Source organism: Sitodiplosis mosellana, unplaced genomic scaffold (assembly GCF_009176505.1).
Source record: "Sitodiplosis mosellana isolate CC-2019 unplaced genomic scaffold, AAFC_SMos_1.0 Smas_scaffold_1, whole genome shotgun sequence".
Classification (NCBI taxonomy): Eukaryota; Metazoa; Arthropoda; class Insecta; order Diptera; family Cecidomyiidae; genus Sitodiplosis; species Sitodiplosis mosellana.
Window position 1 is genome coordinate 18803512 of NW_022595244.1, and position 14471 is coordinate 18817982.

Sequence of the window (14471 nt, forward strand, 5' to 3'; positions counted from 1 at the left end):
GAGAGAGAGAGAGAGAGAGAGACAAAAATGGAAAGAAAGAAAGGGGCAAATTATGAATAGGATACGATAAGGCTGAGCTCGCACCGAATCTCAGCCAGTCTCTAAATAAATGCGATGGTGTTACAATTGCTGGCTTCGAAAATTCACGTTCGCACGAAATCCCGGCCGAGTGTAGATATTGCCGTGAGCCAAAATTTCCGGAAGTTGCGGTCAAGCATTATCATAAGATACTCTCCATTAAATCGGTCCTTGTGCAAATGGTATCTGATGCGCTCGACCAAAGTAAATGACAATCGGTTTTAAAGGGTCTCACTTTATACCGGAGCGTGCATCATTTAGTAAGAGTCCAAATATTCGTTTCTACAGGGCAATCAATTTTGTGGTATTTTTCAAGCAATAAGCTTAAAATCTCCCAAGACCAGTTCAATTAGGCTTACGTAAGCTTGTCCATCTTTCTCCAGTTCGAATAAAACGACACACACACACACTCTGTCTCTCCTCCTTTCGTCGAATGACTTTTAACCTTTGCGTGTGCTTACGACATGCCACAACCGATATATTCAAAATTTTATAGCTATCGCACTCTTTTAATCAAGAGGCAATCGAACCTTTCAAACAATTTCCTCGACATTATTTTACATGCGAACAAAACATCCTTATGCAATTCGTGTACAAACTAACGTTTCAATGCAGTTGTTGCTTATGACCAATGCTTAAAATGTCATTTCCTTCTTAAATGTTCCAGATTTTGCTGAGCAGAAACTTAATTGTGCTGAACAAACTCTAGCCATTAATTTCGGCAAAGCCGAAAAACGACTTTTGGAATTAGCATGAAAGACAATATGTTCAGATGTTTGTGCAATGTGTGAAAAACAGTGGTTTACATTAAAATGACCGTCGGCCATGAGAGATTCAATTTGGTATGTATAATGAACATGAACAATACAATGTCACATAAATCACTCAATCTCAACGACAAAATAACAAATCAAAATGGCAAAAAAGAATGGCTCGTACTGGGTAAAGCCGAAACGCTGCAGGTAATTATGGCTTGATTCAATGTAATGGTAATTGAGTCTCAAAATGAATGTACAATTTCCAATTTCGACGTAATAATTATCTTAAAAATTAGGAAGATGAAACTGAGATGCAGCTGTCGGAGGGTATAAAGAACGTTCCAACAATTCAAATCACAAACACGCCCATCACGTTATACTTATTTTATTATGTTCTTTAACGGCTTTCTCATTATGTCGTATTTTTATTTTCGGTTGCGATTTTTCTTACTTTTGTGTCTCCGACATTTCATAAAATGGATGCTCATTTGTTACCGATCTTCGGCAGTGGCCGTCAGTTGTAAGCACTTATTTTCTGTCTCATTTAATGACACACTTTAATAAGTCCACTTTGTATACGCGTTCTTACAAAATGAATTAAACGACCGAAATGTTGTTTTCTTTGGTATTGCACCATAAATGTATTACTTTACTATGACGAGGCGGTGTTCTTTTAAAGATTTTTTTCTCCTGTTGCTTTACGATATTTCAAAGTATCATTTTAATGAGAAAATAATACGAAATAATCTTGATAAAATGTCCTCAGCATAAATATGGTAAATTAGGGGAATAAAATGAATGAGATACGGAGTAATCAGCGAAGTCGGTGAAGTTCATAAATAAAACAATTACCCAAATGCGTAACGTTTGTCATAAATCGTGTTTTACTGGGACAGGTGATTTTCATGTTCTGCAGATGGAATTGAGTATCTATCCTCGTGGGAGCTAGCAAATTTGATCAACTGTCAAATGTTTCGTCTGAATTACGGCAGATAGAAATTCAAAATGACGCGAAGTAGTTGGCCGACATGGAATAACGAACATTATGACACAAAGGATGATTGCTGCGAAGCAGCGATTGTTTAACATTTTTGAAAAGTCGAAATTATGTCAGTTTCGGATTTTCGCCGGAGGTTTTGGAAGAGATTTAGTGGTGCTGTTTGAGCGAAACGCACTGCAATGATGGAAAAAATGATGCTTTTGCTAGAGAAACTTTGCTCTGTGTATATAATGATGCGATGTAGTTTATGAAAACGCGCTATACAGGGACATAAAGGGATTTTCATCTGACGACAAATAAAAGAGCGCTGAGCTGCGTTTCACAGTATGTGAAGCGCTTGGCGGTGGCCAGGCAGAGCGATAAGACACACACAGAGATAGAATGAGAGAGAAAAAAGAAAAATGGGAGATCGAGATAAATATGTGGATGTAATTTGCTCCGCTGCATGTGATGTGTGTACAGAATAGAAGAAAAGCAAATAAAGTGCTCAGTAGCGCATTTGTGAGCGATGGAAGAACAAAGACGACAGCTGATAAAGAAGAAAATCCAATTTAGTTCGAATATAAAATGTTGAAAATATCCGCACGTTGTACATGAAAAAAAAATGTACAGCGATGCGCGAGTGCTCACACACGCGGCGCTAACACACACACATTTGGTTTTCTTTCTATTCGTTCATTCATTCGTTCATTCGCCCTTCACACTATCACACGCTACACACTTTTGAATAGCGCTAGTTTGTGCATACGCAATGTTTTGGGTTGTGTTTATTGTGATCGTGTTAATATAAAATTCATCCGCCAAGATCAACGCACATCTCCCCTTTTCTCTGCACAAAAGATTTCTTGCGATGCCAAAATTCGTCGACATCCTAACCGAACGCTCATTCCAGATGGTATTACATTCAACAGAAGATTTGTGTATTTCTAAGGAGCTTTTCGATGCATTTTACATGTGAATCGATTTAAGTGATGAGCGCATCGCATCTCTGGCGCTAATTTCTTTGAATTTGATTCAGCTTCTGCTGGCGTTCAAACGTTCCGTTTTTATCCCCATTATTTTCATCACTTTATATGGATGGAAAACAAAGGAATCGGAACAAGAAGCGAGTTAATTCACATAACGCGATTATATTATGGTATTAGCCGAGTGTAATGGAAAGTCGCACATGAACACTATCCGATGTAGCTCTATGACGGGAAGAAACGAAAAAGCTATTGATATTCTCTATAAATGGCCATAAAATAGACTGAATGAACAAACATAATGAGTAAACAACACGCGTACAAACGCTGTGTGTGCTCGTAGATAGCTTTTGCTTGAATCGCATCACCATCCACTGCCTCAACGCTTCAAATACATAAGGAATTTAGCGCGCTATTTTTATACACATACAAGCTCAACAGCTAAAAAGATTGCTCGCTTCGCTCACCACTCTTTCCTGTCTCTCTTTTTTAGCCTCTTGCTGTGTGTATTGCTCTCCTAAACGTGCACTTTTTGCTTTCATTTTTATTACATCATTACATATTTTGATATAAACACCATCTACACTTTATGTAATATAGAATAATAAACGATGTGAGTTTGTTGTCGTTCTTCGGTTGTTTCTCTTGGCTCGATGTTCTTTTTGTGTTTTTGGTTCCGTTCGGTTCGTTTGTTTTATGCACATGTGATTCGGTTTTATTGGACCAAAAATGATTTTACTATGTGCATAAGCCGTTCGTATTGTGCCATACTTCTATATGTTCCGTATAAAATACGTTATTGCTCTTGGGCTTAATCTCTCATATTATCTTATTTCCAATTTTTTTTCTTCTCTTCTCTCTACTCTTTCACCAACTTCTTCTCCAATTTTCTTTTTATTCTCGTGTTGCTCTGTATATATTTTCCACTCGGAGAGAGCATGAGAGTGTTGGCTGTCGGAATATGTGAAAATGAAAACATGCGATTTAACTTTGTACAAGCGAAGAAAAACGCCAAGAAAATGGCAAAGCGAGGAAATGCGATTCGATATAGAGCAAACGAAAGACGACAGAGAAAAAAAAACAACATAACTGGAAGCAGCAAATCGAATGATGTGAAGAAAATGAATCGGAATGGCTTCACAGATTTCAGATGGTCAGTGGCTGTTGAAAGGAAAAATCAGAGTCAAATGAAAATAAAAACAAGTTGAGAAAAGATGACGCTTTGGAAAATGGAATGTGTCACATAGTAATCGAAAACATCGAACCGAAACAGAAACCTCCCGAATGTGCTCCACACACACACACACACACACACACACACACACAAACACACATACATTTTGCCCGTTTGGAATGAGTTTTATAATCAAATGCATTGAAAATGTCAACTAGTTTGTAGTATTATTATGTTTTGTAAGCATCCGGCAACTTGATTGGTGATAAACCTCAACCCATTTCTATTTACCACATCGCCCTTAGTCCCCTGGTCGCTTGGGTTTTTCCATCGCAACGGTCGTTTTCGAGCAGCAATAACACCAAAAGTGGAATCGTTTCTTGCCTAAGTACTTACATTCATCACAATTATCACTTCCGTTCAGAATGCAACGGTTCTTTTTATTTTTGTTCCACTTTTCTTTGCATGTCAAGCAGAATCCGTTGTTGGTGCACGTTTCGCATCCGGTTGGACATTGCATACATTCTTGCCGCTTTTTATCACCATAATAGCCCGTTGGACAGTTATTCAAGCATTTCCCTTCAAAAGAAAAACGTCCGGTACGACATGTTATGCACTGCGTTTCCGACGAACCATTGCACGTCAAACAGGATGAATGACACGATGCACAGCTAGAGAAAAGGCAAAAAAAGCAAATTGAATTGGTTAGAAATAAATTAAATTGTGGTTTTTATTACGAAACTAGTGAAATCTATGAATATGTCTGCTTGATTCGGAAATCAAACGAAGAGAGAGAATGCTCGGTGAATGCCGTATTTTCTCCGAGTCATTTCTCTTTTTTTTCAGTAGATAAATACACATTTTTTGCATGCGATGCAGGTATAAGTCAAGCTATAATTGATTTCTAGTGGTTTTCTGTTGTTCCCCCTTTTTTTGAGCGGTCATCATTTTGCACCAACTTGACTCCCAATCTACCCCACCAAATCGAGTTGATTCGAAACTATTTCTACGTTGGCGAAAAAAAGAACACGCAGCGAGAGCCCGTGACAACAATTAATTGATGCCCCAAACCGAAACAGACGTAGTTTATGCACGGCAGACAATAGTTTATTGTTGTTTGTCTGTTTAATTGGTTTATTTCGAACATTTATTTATTTATTTCAACCAAAAGCGAAACGCCATTGACAGCGCCAAACAGACACATACACACAAACGCATGCAAGCACGAAAAAAAATGTGCTTCCAATAAATGTAATCCATTGCATTTCCGATTTGGTTGACGTGGTATCGATATGCTGAGCGAAAAAATGCAATTAAATTGTAATTTAAATGCCAGTTCTATCGAAAAAGTGATTACGATAGGCGGCTATGCAATATATGAACTGGTTTTTGATCTTTCATTTTTACGTTGAATGGGTCGTGTCAGTCCGTCCATCGGGACGCTTTGTAAATTGGTCGACAGATCAAGTGTAAAAATATTTTAAACTTTTTTTTTCCCAAAATGTGTATTCACATCGATAAAAATAAAACAGAGCGGCTATTAAATTGGTTACCGCTGAGTATCACAAAAACTCAGAGCCAACGGCAATGTCTTTGATACTTTGAAGTTATTCAAAATGAACCAATTGATAACGATGGGAAATGAGGTTCGGTTTGTGACACACAGCAAATATCCTGCGGTTCTTGTGCTCACACTTTGATGTCAAATTCATGTAGAAAACAAGCAACAAAAAAACTTATTGCTTACCCACCAAATAAATCTGCAATGAATATTTTAAGCCAAGGCAAAGCCCAATTATTTCATTATTATGTGTGTGTTACATAATCTCTTTTACGGACACCGAAAGCGACCAGTGACAATAAATCCAATATAGAAATTGTATGTAATTTGCTCATTTTCACTGACCGTTTAAGTATCACTGGCGACCACATTATTTTTATTGAAAAATTATCTGTAATGTGTTTTAAATTTCATTTGGTCAGCATGGCTTTATGAAACCATTGCAGCTTGCATTCTGTACGTGAGTACATTTGTGTGTCTGATATTTGTGTGTGTGTTTTACGCCATAAAACGAGTTGAGTTGTTGTTTATCCGTTTGTCGGTTGAATTCAAATTTTCTCGTTTTGTTTGATGAAATATGCAATTTCATTGGAATTATTTTCCCCATTTATAATACAGAGTTTGTCCAAAAAATCCCTTTTACCCATGGCCACATCAAAGACATATTGGGATTTGGTGAAGTGGTTTGGGCACGTTTTTATGCAACCACGGCAATAGTTTTGAATTATTTCAATCGAATGCAGTCGACTTGTTGGATTTTGAGAATTAACATTAACACAAATGGGCCGTAATTGTGAAGATCAATGCCGATTTGTGAAATAGACCGGTTTAATTGATGAAAACAAATCAACATTTTCAAATGAAACTTTTTTCCACTGAATTGAAAAGATTTTTATATTATTCATCACGGTTGTTTTGTTAGATTTTGACTATATAGTTGATTAGTTGTTTTTCAAAGCTTTTACAAAAATTGCCATGTTTTTGATAAATGGAGATAATTGATGGCAATGGAGGGACTGAGAAGTTGTTCCAATCAATTCCAAAGCCCGAAAAACTGTTTAAACCGATTTAGGAATTCATTTGCATTTTAAAGCACGTTCATATTAATTGAAATAACAGCTTCAGCTTTACGTACGATAAAGTTAAAATAACTGATTTTGAATGTAGAGTTTGTTGGGCAATTCGAATTAAAAAGTGAAGCATTACGAAAACATTGAAAACTGATTGATTGAACGGCAGATTTTTTCATTAAATACGTGTTGAAATCAAGCCGAATAATTAATTAGCCCCATAAATAACTTCATCGGAATCATGATCAAAGAAAATGGAATGAATGTATGTAAGAGGAAACAGGAAGAAAATCCGTTGCCACCAGTTGAAGTGATTATAGGTATAAAGTGACGGAATGAAAATTTCAATTACCCCGAAAATGAAAATCGAAATCATCTATTCAGTTGGTGTTTGCATTTTTGGTTATTTGCGTTGATGATGAAATTGAAAACGAAACGTAAATTTTGCACATCCACTTGAAATCGATGTAAATTTGACGGTAATGATGACATTCGACGAGAGTAAGACTCTCGTTCGAATCCACTCGCATATGACGTATGAATAGGAGGAAATGTCGTAATCTACTCGAGATAGCAAAGCATCACCACCGAGTCATAGTACGAAAATCAGCCTAACGAACGAACGAACGAACGACGAACAAACGCGTGGGTGAACGAGTGAGACGATGGTGAGGTGGTTACGAAGTGTAAAACCATGCCGCAATACCGTTGTCGGTTTTATAGTTTACGATCGTATTGAATACAGGTGCTGTCTATAAATTGAATTTAACATTGATTGAAGTGGTCGTTGTAAGCATATTCCGTAGACAAATACAAATGCCTCGAGCATATTTGCCTGTATTGTGTATGTGCGTGTATGTGGTTAAACGATAAATCCGCACACAAACAGCAGCGTGGCCGACACCGGCACACTCAGGTAGACATTGTATTCGTTTAAATTTAAACGATTCAATTAATCTTATCGAGTTGAGTTTGGGTATGCTTTTATTTTATGTGGCTTTCAAAATGGTATGGCTTTGCATCAATTTTTCATTGATGGTTTGCCCGATGTAAACCTTTGTGTGCCGAGTTGGGATTACAGCGAATATTGACATGGAACATCCTCTTGCGCTTCTCCATTCCCTGATTCCGGGCTTTTATTAAGTGAAATTGATGTCGGAATCATTATTGCCATTGTTTTGTAGCCTTTCAACGCTTCTTCACTCAATCCGTTCATTCATCAATCCGTATAGTGACCGTATACATTCAAATAACAGCCTTTTCTCTCGGAAGAGTTTTCGGCAGGAAGAACTTGATTCTTACATTTTGTAAATCGAAGTTAGATTAAATATTGAGATTAAAACATATCTTGTTAGAGAATATATTTTGCGATGCTTCATTTTTTGTTGCACACAAGCGAGCAGGCTGCAGCTCACTTAGACGAAGTGGGAAAGCGTCGGGCTCGATTGCAGTACAAACAAAATTTTCCCTTTCTACCATTCCTTTGGTATTTGTTGAACCGAAAACGAAGAAACAACTTATAACGAACAGCAATACTGGAAACGCTAGGCGGCGGCAAAGGGATATTGCAACTTTTTTGACCAGAAAAAACGCCATCTTACGTCGTGCCCGTAAATTATTTTACTGTACATTTAGATGGTAGAGCTTGAACAAAAGTTCGACACTATGCATAAACTTGGAAAGAGCTTGATAAACTTGATGAAATACGTATATTTTATGGTCGTTGCAATACCCCTATGGGCGGCGGCGACGACAGTGCTGTCGAAAATGTGAAATTTTAACATTTTACAAAAGTTAAATTTTAATAGAACGACCAAAACTTTCGCCATATATTTTAATAATGCCCAATTCCAATAGAAGCAACTATAGACGAAACGGAAGAGATATCTTCAGCTATTGTTCACATGGTTTTATTTTCAAGTTACTTTTAATTTTTGCCTGTTTTCATTGCATTTATGTAAATGTTTCACTATCGCTTATGCGATAGAGAGTTTGCAATATTTCAAGCATGTGCCGGAACCACTTTATCAAAATCTGCACATGAACACTACAATTTCCCAGAAAGTAATACCAGAATGTTTCGTTAATCCTAGGAAAAGTGTAGTGAACTCGATTCCGATCGAATCGCTTGAGAAAGTAAATTAGTCAAAATTTCTTCGGTGACCTTTTTAAGAGAGAAGAAACTCAAACTGGATAAAAGTTCTTTTTTTTCTCGGAAATTTGGCTGCAAAACTATTCAACACATTGGCATAACTAAGTTATCCATATCAGAAATGTGGTCGAAAATATCGAACCTTTTCGATATTTGTCATTTGCAATGCACTCAATTTGTTTGAATGCGTGTGGTGGTTGTGTTAATTGTAAAGGGAGTCATTGGAATTTTAGTGGGCATTTAAAACATTACTATCCGGCAGCCAGATAATTACAAAGCAAACCGAACTGAACTGAATGCCCTAACTGATGTTTATCTACAAATGGACAGTTAAATGCGTCCATTGCGAGCATCTATTGTTGGTATGTAATTTCAGTTCTCGCAGGATGCATAAAGCATTGCTGCGTGTTTGCTAAGTTGAACGGCATTAAAAAAATTAACAACACGAAACCAAATCCAATTAAATGAAGGCAGCAAAGAGGAAATTGATGGTCCGACTTCAAGTACTCTGGAATGCTAGTGGAAATGCATGTGTCGTGAAAGTTTATCATCCAATGGGCAATAACGTTATGTACTTTATACTGTCGTTGGATTGAAATCGGGAGATTGAATTGAAATGGGTACATTTCCCTCAAGAACATCTAAATTCAACCGTTTGAAAGGCATGTAAAAAGAAATGCCAAAGAAATTACGTTGATACCGACGCCAGCTACAAAATGCAAATGAGGAAAATTGTATTTAATTTTTTTTTTGTAGTTTTGCCCAAAAACATGTTCATCGAGTGTGAAAAAAAAGAGAAAAGCATATTTACTCGTATGAGTTCATTTCCATTACATAAACTCGTTTAAATCACCAGGGATTCGTTGTATCAATAGCTGAATACACAAAGTTTCGCTTAGCAAATGCGACCGCTTTGCGACGCGACAACATTGACAATTCGAATCGATAAAATCTAAATGAAGATAAATTTATTGCAGTGCATTTTCATGAGCTTTTGCAACTACTGCATGAAAAATGAAATGCAGTGCCAAACAGAGTGTGTGTGTATGTGTGTTCGCGCGTGTGTCTGTGATGCATGTGAAAGCGAATGTATATATATCAGAGAAATGCAAATATCCGATGTTTACCTCATTATACACATTTGCATACAAACAACTGAACTAGCAATAAGTAAGAAATTTATATTCAGTCTTTTATTTTATAGTTTGTCGTTGTAGATCCTTCACTGCAATTCCGTAAACTTACTCAGTGCTTTGTGTTTCACATTGTTCGAGACAATCTTATGAAAGAAAATGAAAATGTTAGCAACAAACACAGCACATGAGATGAGAGACGTAAATCATTAAGCGAGCTTAAAGGAAATTGTTTCGCTGTGCAAACTGACGAAAATTGTGGCAGAAACATCTATTCGATTTCAATCTGAATTTTGAATGGGGTTCTTCGATTCAATGCATATGTGTGGAATTTCTTATCCAATTCCACACATTTCCATTTCGATGAAGCAAACAGTTTGAGTTTCATTCGGAAATGATATACGAAATAAGTGTGTGATTTCGGGTTTTGTGTGTGTTGCAGTGTTTTATTTTCGAACCACGGAGGATCTGATTGCGAAGGCAACGGAGAAAAAGTGCCAGATCATTTTGTAATCGGCTGCTGGAATTATAGAGCCAACATTTGAATACGGTCTGGTAATGGATGCTCAAGTGGAATGAATGTGCAATCGGTAATTTGAAAAATGGCAAGGAAGATCGTGCTAAAAGGGTATCACTTGCCACTCTGAAACATTAATCATTTGTGTTCATCCTTGTGCACTGCACAACGCCTCTCCTTTCGACATGCAAACGTTTCGTCTACCTATTTCAAAGCTTTCAATTTTTTTTTATTTGACCGTATCTTTTGATAGAATTACATTAACTGTTTACCACATTCTGGAACATGGCTCACCTACATGGTGCCGTTTCACATATCGTCCAAAATTCAACCGAGAAAAAAAATCTTCAAGTGAAAGACGCGAACGGTATGGTTTGCCTACTGATTATTATCTATTGTGCAAAATTGCACACACACACACACGCTCACAAAAAGAACGAAGCATATGTGAAAATCTCGTGAAAAAGTGTGCACGATAGAAGTAGTTTGGCAGAGAATCCGTTTGGATGCTCCATTTTATTCATAGCAACCGAAATGAACGTCGATGAGCATTTGGTGTGCATTTCTCACTGAATCAGCGCAGAGGTGAAAATAGAAAATGACGCTTAGCGACACAACAACAATGCTATCATACACTTTTTGATTGAAAAATATCGTATGTTCTTTCGGCGATCCAGACATTGAATGGTGCACCTGCACAGCGACGAAATTTGGCATTTGTACATCCAAATATTGTTCGTTATAACAACGAATTTTCATCTGAAATTAACCGAATCGAAGTGGTAAATGGAATCCAAACAATGATACAGATATCAAAATGAAAGTCATCCACTCGCATAAATAATGCGAAATATCCGTCTAATGGATGAACGGTTTGGAACTGTACCGAATGTAAAATATTTTTCAATTTTTCACCATTCAGCATCAGCAGACAATGTAAATTGAACCTTTTGAGCAATTTTCACTTTAGCTTTTTTACGTCGCATAAAATGCCTGCAAGTGCTATTGAATATTGCATTTTTTTCTGGAAGTTTAATGGAAAAATGAAACAAGAGACTTCAAAATCGAATGCTGTTCCATGTGTTTTTGCTCCGCAAAAAAAAGATAGAGTAGATTTGAATTCATTCTTCGATATGAATTCGAAAAAATTCCATATGCAGCCAAACACTAATTTAAGAGGCAAAAATACTGAAAAAAGCGGAAACACCATTGGATTTCTTTGCCCGAAGTCCAATTTTCAAGTGTTCAATTGACCGCTGTCAAATTCCACTCATCAGCCATAATTTGATTTCGCACTCAAAATGGAGAACAGAACGGGGGGGGATAATATGGTCACAACCTATATCATCATACACATACACACACGCACACTTCAATTAAATTCCATGCTATGGACCAACAATGTATAAAATTCCATTCGAACACAAATTGCTTGTTCATTCTTCACACAGAATTTTTATTATAAAGCCGTTTGATTGATTGACCACCTAGTTGGATACTCAATAGCAAAACCAACGGCATCTGAATTCAGAAAAATATAGTGAATATTTGTTATTTGCTATTTAACTGTTGAGTGTGAAGTGGTCAGTGGAATGTGAATTCAAGCAGAAAAAACCCATTGAAATCAAACCGTTTCATTTCAATGTCAATAAAACTCTCTTAAAAGTCCAAAGCACAAAAACTAATTCATCCAAACCGAAAAGGTGGAAACATGTTATGTTTGCCTGTTCTCAAAGCAGTATTTATCCACTGTACACAATTCCCTAAAACTCTGAATGTTTATAGTGAAAATCAAATTTATGGTCAACTGTGTAAATACCAACAAAAATATGGTCTGCATTTATTTATATACAATGAATGTGATTCCTGTGCTAAATATTTTAATCCCGCTAATATATAAAAATACGGTTATATATAAATCTTATCAGTGCAGCTTTCCGTAAAAAAGTGGCTTTGACTCGAAGAAAGCCGTTTGCTTTATTTACCTACTGAAACATGAGCCATGGCGTTGTGCATGTTTGTGTGTGTGCCTCGGTATCATGTTAAATTCTCAACTTTAGAGCAATAAATTTTCAAACGCTTGAAGTCATTGTAATGTAAACGGGGCCTTGTGTAACGAATGGTGCTTGAAATGTGATAACGTATGGCTTTATTAGGTAAACTACGACATTTCGTTGCTATCGTTCTGTCCATGGATCCTTGCAGCGCAATCCGATGAAAATTCAAAAAGGGTAGCAGTGATTATTTGAATGAAGGCTTTATGTTTTCGGCAAAGCAAACACACACACACACGCAGCCATAGTTTTCATTGAGCGGTAATTAGCACGGGTTGTGTGTCGACTTGATACAAAATGAAATATTCAATTTCCTATTTTAAGCCTCACACAAAAGTAAAACAGCAAGCGGTTTTTCCAAGCTAAAATTTTTCCCAATGCATACTATTGGAGCAATGTGCCGTACTTGACATGGTACAAAACTATTTTGAGTGCACCCATGAACCAAGCACCGTTTGACAATGTCTCTGTAGTGCACCACGCAGAATACCTATAAACAATGGATTGTTGATCATGGACGATATTCAAGTAATTTCCCGGTAATGGACAGGTATGAAAATGTTGCAAATTTTTCGAAGCCCCTGTGTGGCGCCCACTGTGCTCAGCAAGCGCATATATGTATACATTTCTAGAATTTCCCTTCCATCGCCAATGGATATAACTGAGAAATGAAGAAATTAATTTACAAATCCGATGCTATAGCTATAACTAAATATTTACATGACTACTGCTATATGCAAACATTACATTCGGTGAATTCAGGTTCATCTAACTTGATTTTGCCCAATGAGGCACGTATTTACGTTTGAGATGCAATAAATATAAACGTAATGGGCAATTTAATCGAAATGGAATGTACCAAATGTCTTTGGCGCATCACAAACAGGCAATTACGTACACACAGTGATTAATGTCTCAATGGGCTCAACTCTAACATATTAAATAAATTAACAGTTCATAAGATATGGATCGAATATAGTTAGAACATGTAAAATAAATAGATTCTTAGATCGAAACATCAATTCATTTGAATGAGCAAGAGCATGAGTATGACCATGACCCATATTCAGCTTAAGAATTCAAGACATCGAATATCATCCGATATGGCAGGTATGCAATAGCAAAACACATTTAATCGAAAAGTGCTTAGCGAGTTGCATCTTTAGAAATTGGAAATTCAATTAAATATTATTCTAAAGGTTCATACCAAGTTTAATAGAGCAATTGAGTCATTTAATTTCATTCTTTATTGTGTAGTCAACTCGAATCACGAAACTGAAAATATTTGTTGGAATATCTCGAACTGAAAAGACCTCAGAACTCAATTCAATTGGAAATATTAATTTAATTTAAAAAAAACTCTAATTTGCCTTTCGGAGCCAATGTCTCTCAATAGTAATTACTTCGCAGACTCAAGTCCGGAATAAATAAGTGAAACTAAAGTCGAAACACCGCGCTTGATTTTCCTCTTTTTTTCTGTGGGTTTCGAAAAGTTTTTGAGCACCACCTTTTAGTCTCAAGCAGATACAATAAAAAATCCTGCAACATTTACTTATTTTTTACTACTGTTGCTGGCGTCGTCTATATTTCATAACTTTGTTTACTTCTTGCAAATGAATTATGCAAAACTGTGTCTTGGTTTACATGCCCGTTGAACATTGGTAAAAGTTTGAGTTTGAAAATTGATTTTAATTGATCATGGTCTAGTTTCGTTTTACCTTTGGTTTCATTTTAATCAACGAGGCAGAATTCTAGTCTTGGTGATTAATTTCTTATAAAATGTACACATTTCAGACTTATTTACATTATTCGATTTATTTTTCGCAAAACTGACATTATTGTCAAATTGGCCTCGAAATTTCTGGACTCATTGACTCAATGGATTGAACTACCCAAAGGATTCCGAGCAATGGAAAAGCCATCGGGCTGTTTGACAAAAGCAGTAAGAAAACTTGAAATTGACAGGCTGTCAAAAAATCGGACTAAAATGCAGTACTGTTTTCCACCCA

The 14471-nt window shown here is 36.5% G+C and overlaps 1 protein-coding gene and 1 long non-coding RNA gene across 11 annotated transcripts in view; one reads left to right on the forward strand and one right to left on the reverse strand.

The window, feature by feature from the left end:
- LOC129579249 (furin-like protease 2) overlaps nt 1-14471 on the reverse strand; it is a 207143-nt gene that overhangs the window by 5967 nt on the left and 186705 nt on the right. For all 7 annotated transcript variants that reach the window (XM_055469167.1, XM_055469175.1, XM_055469129.1 and 4 more), the window contains one exon: nt 4372-4646. In XM_055469167.1, the coding sequence (XP_055325142.1) occupies nt 4372-4646 (275 nt within the window). The remainder of the gene's footprint in view (nt 1-4371; nt 4647-14471) is intronic.
- Nucleotides 1-14471, forward strand: part of LOC129579290 (uncharacterized) — a 47714-nt gene that overhangs the window by 1990 nt on the left and 31253 nt on the right. For 3 of the 4 annotated variants that reach the window (XR_008689219.1, XR_008689217.1, XR_008689220.1), the window contains exon 3: nt 746-14454. This is a non-coding gene — a long non-coding RNA (uncharacterized LOC129579290). The remainder of the gene's footprint in view (nt 1-745; nt 14455-14471) is intronic. The other variant, XR_008689218.1, reaches the window with a different exon arrangement.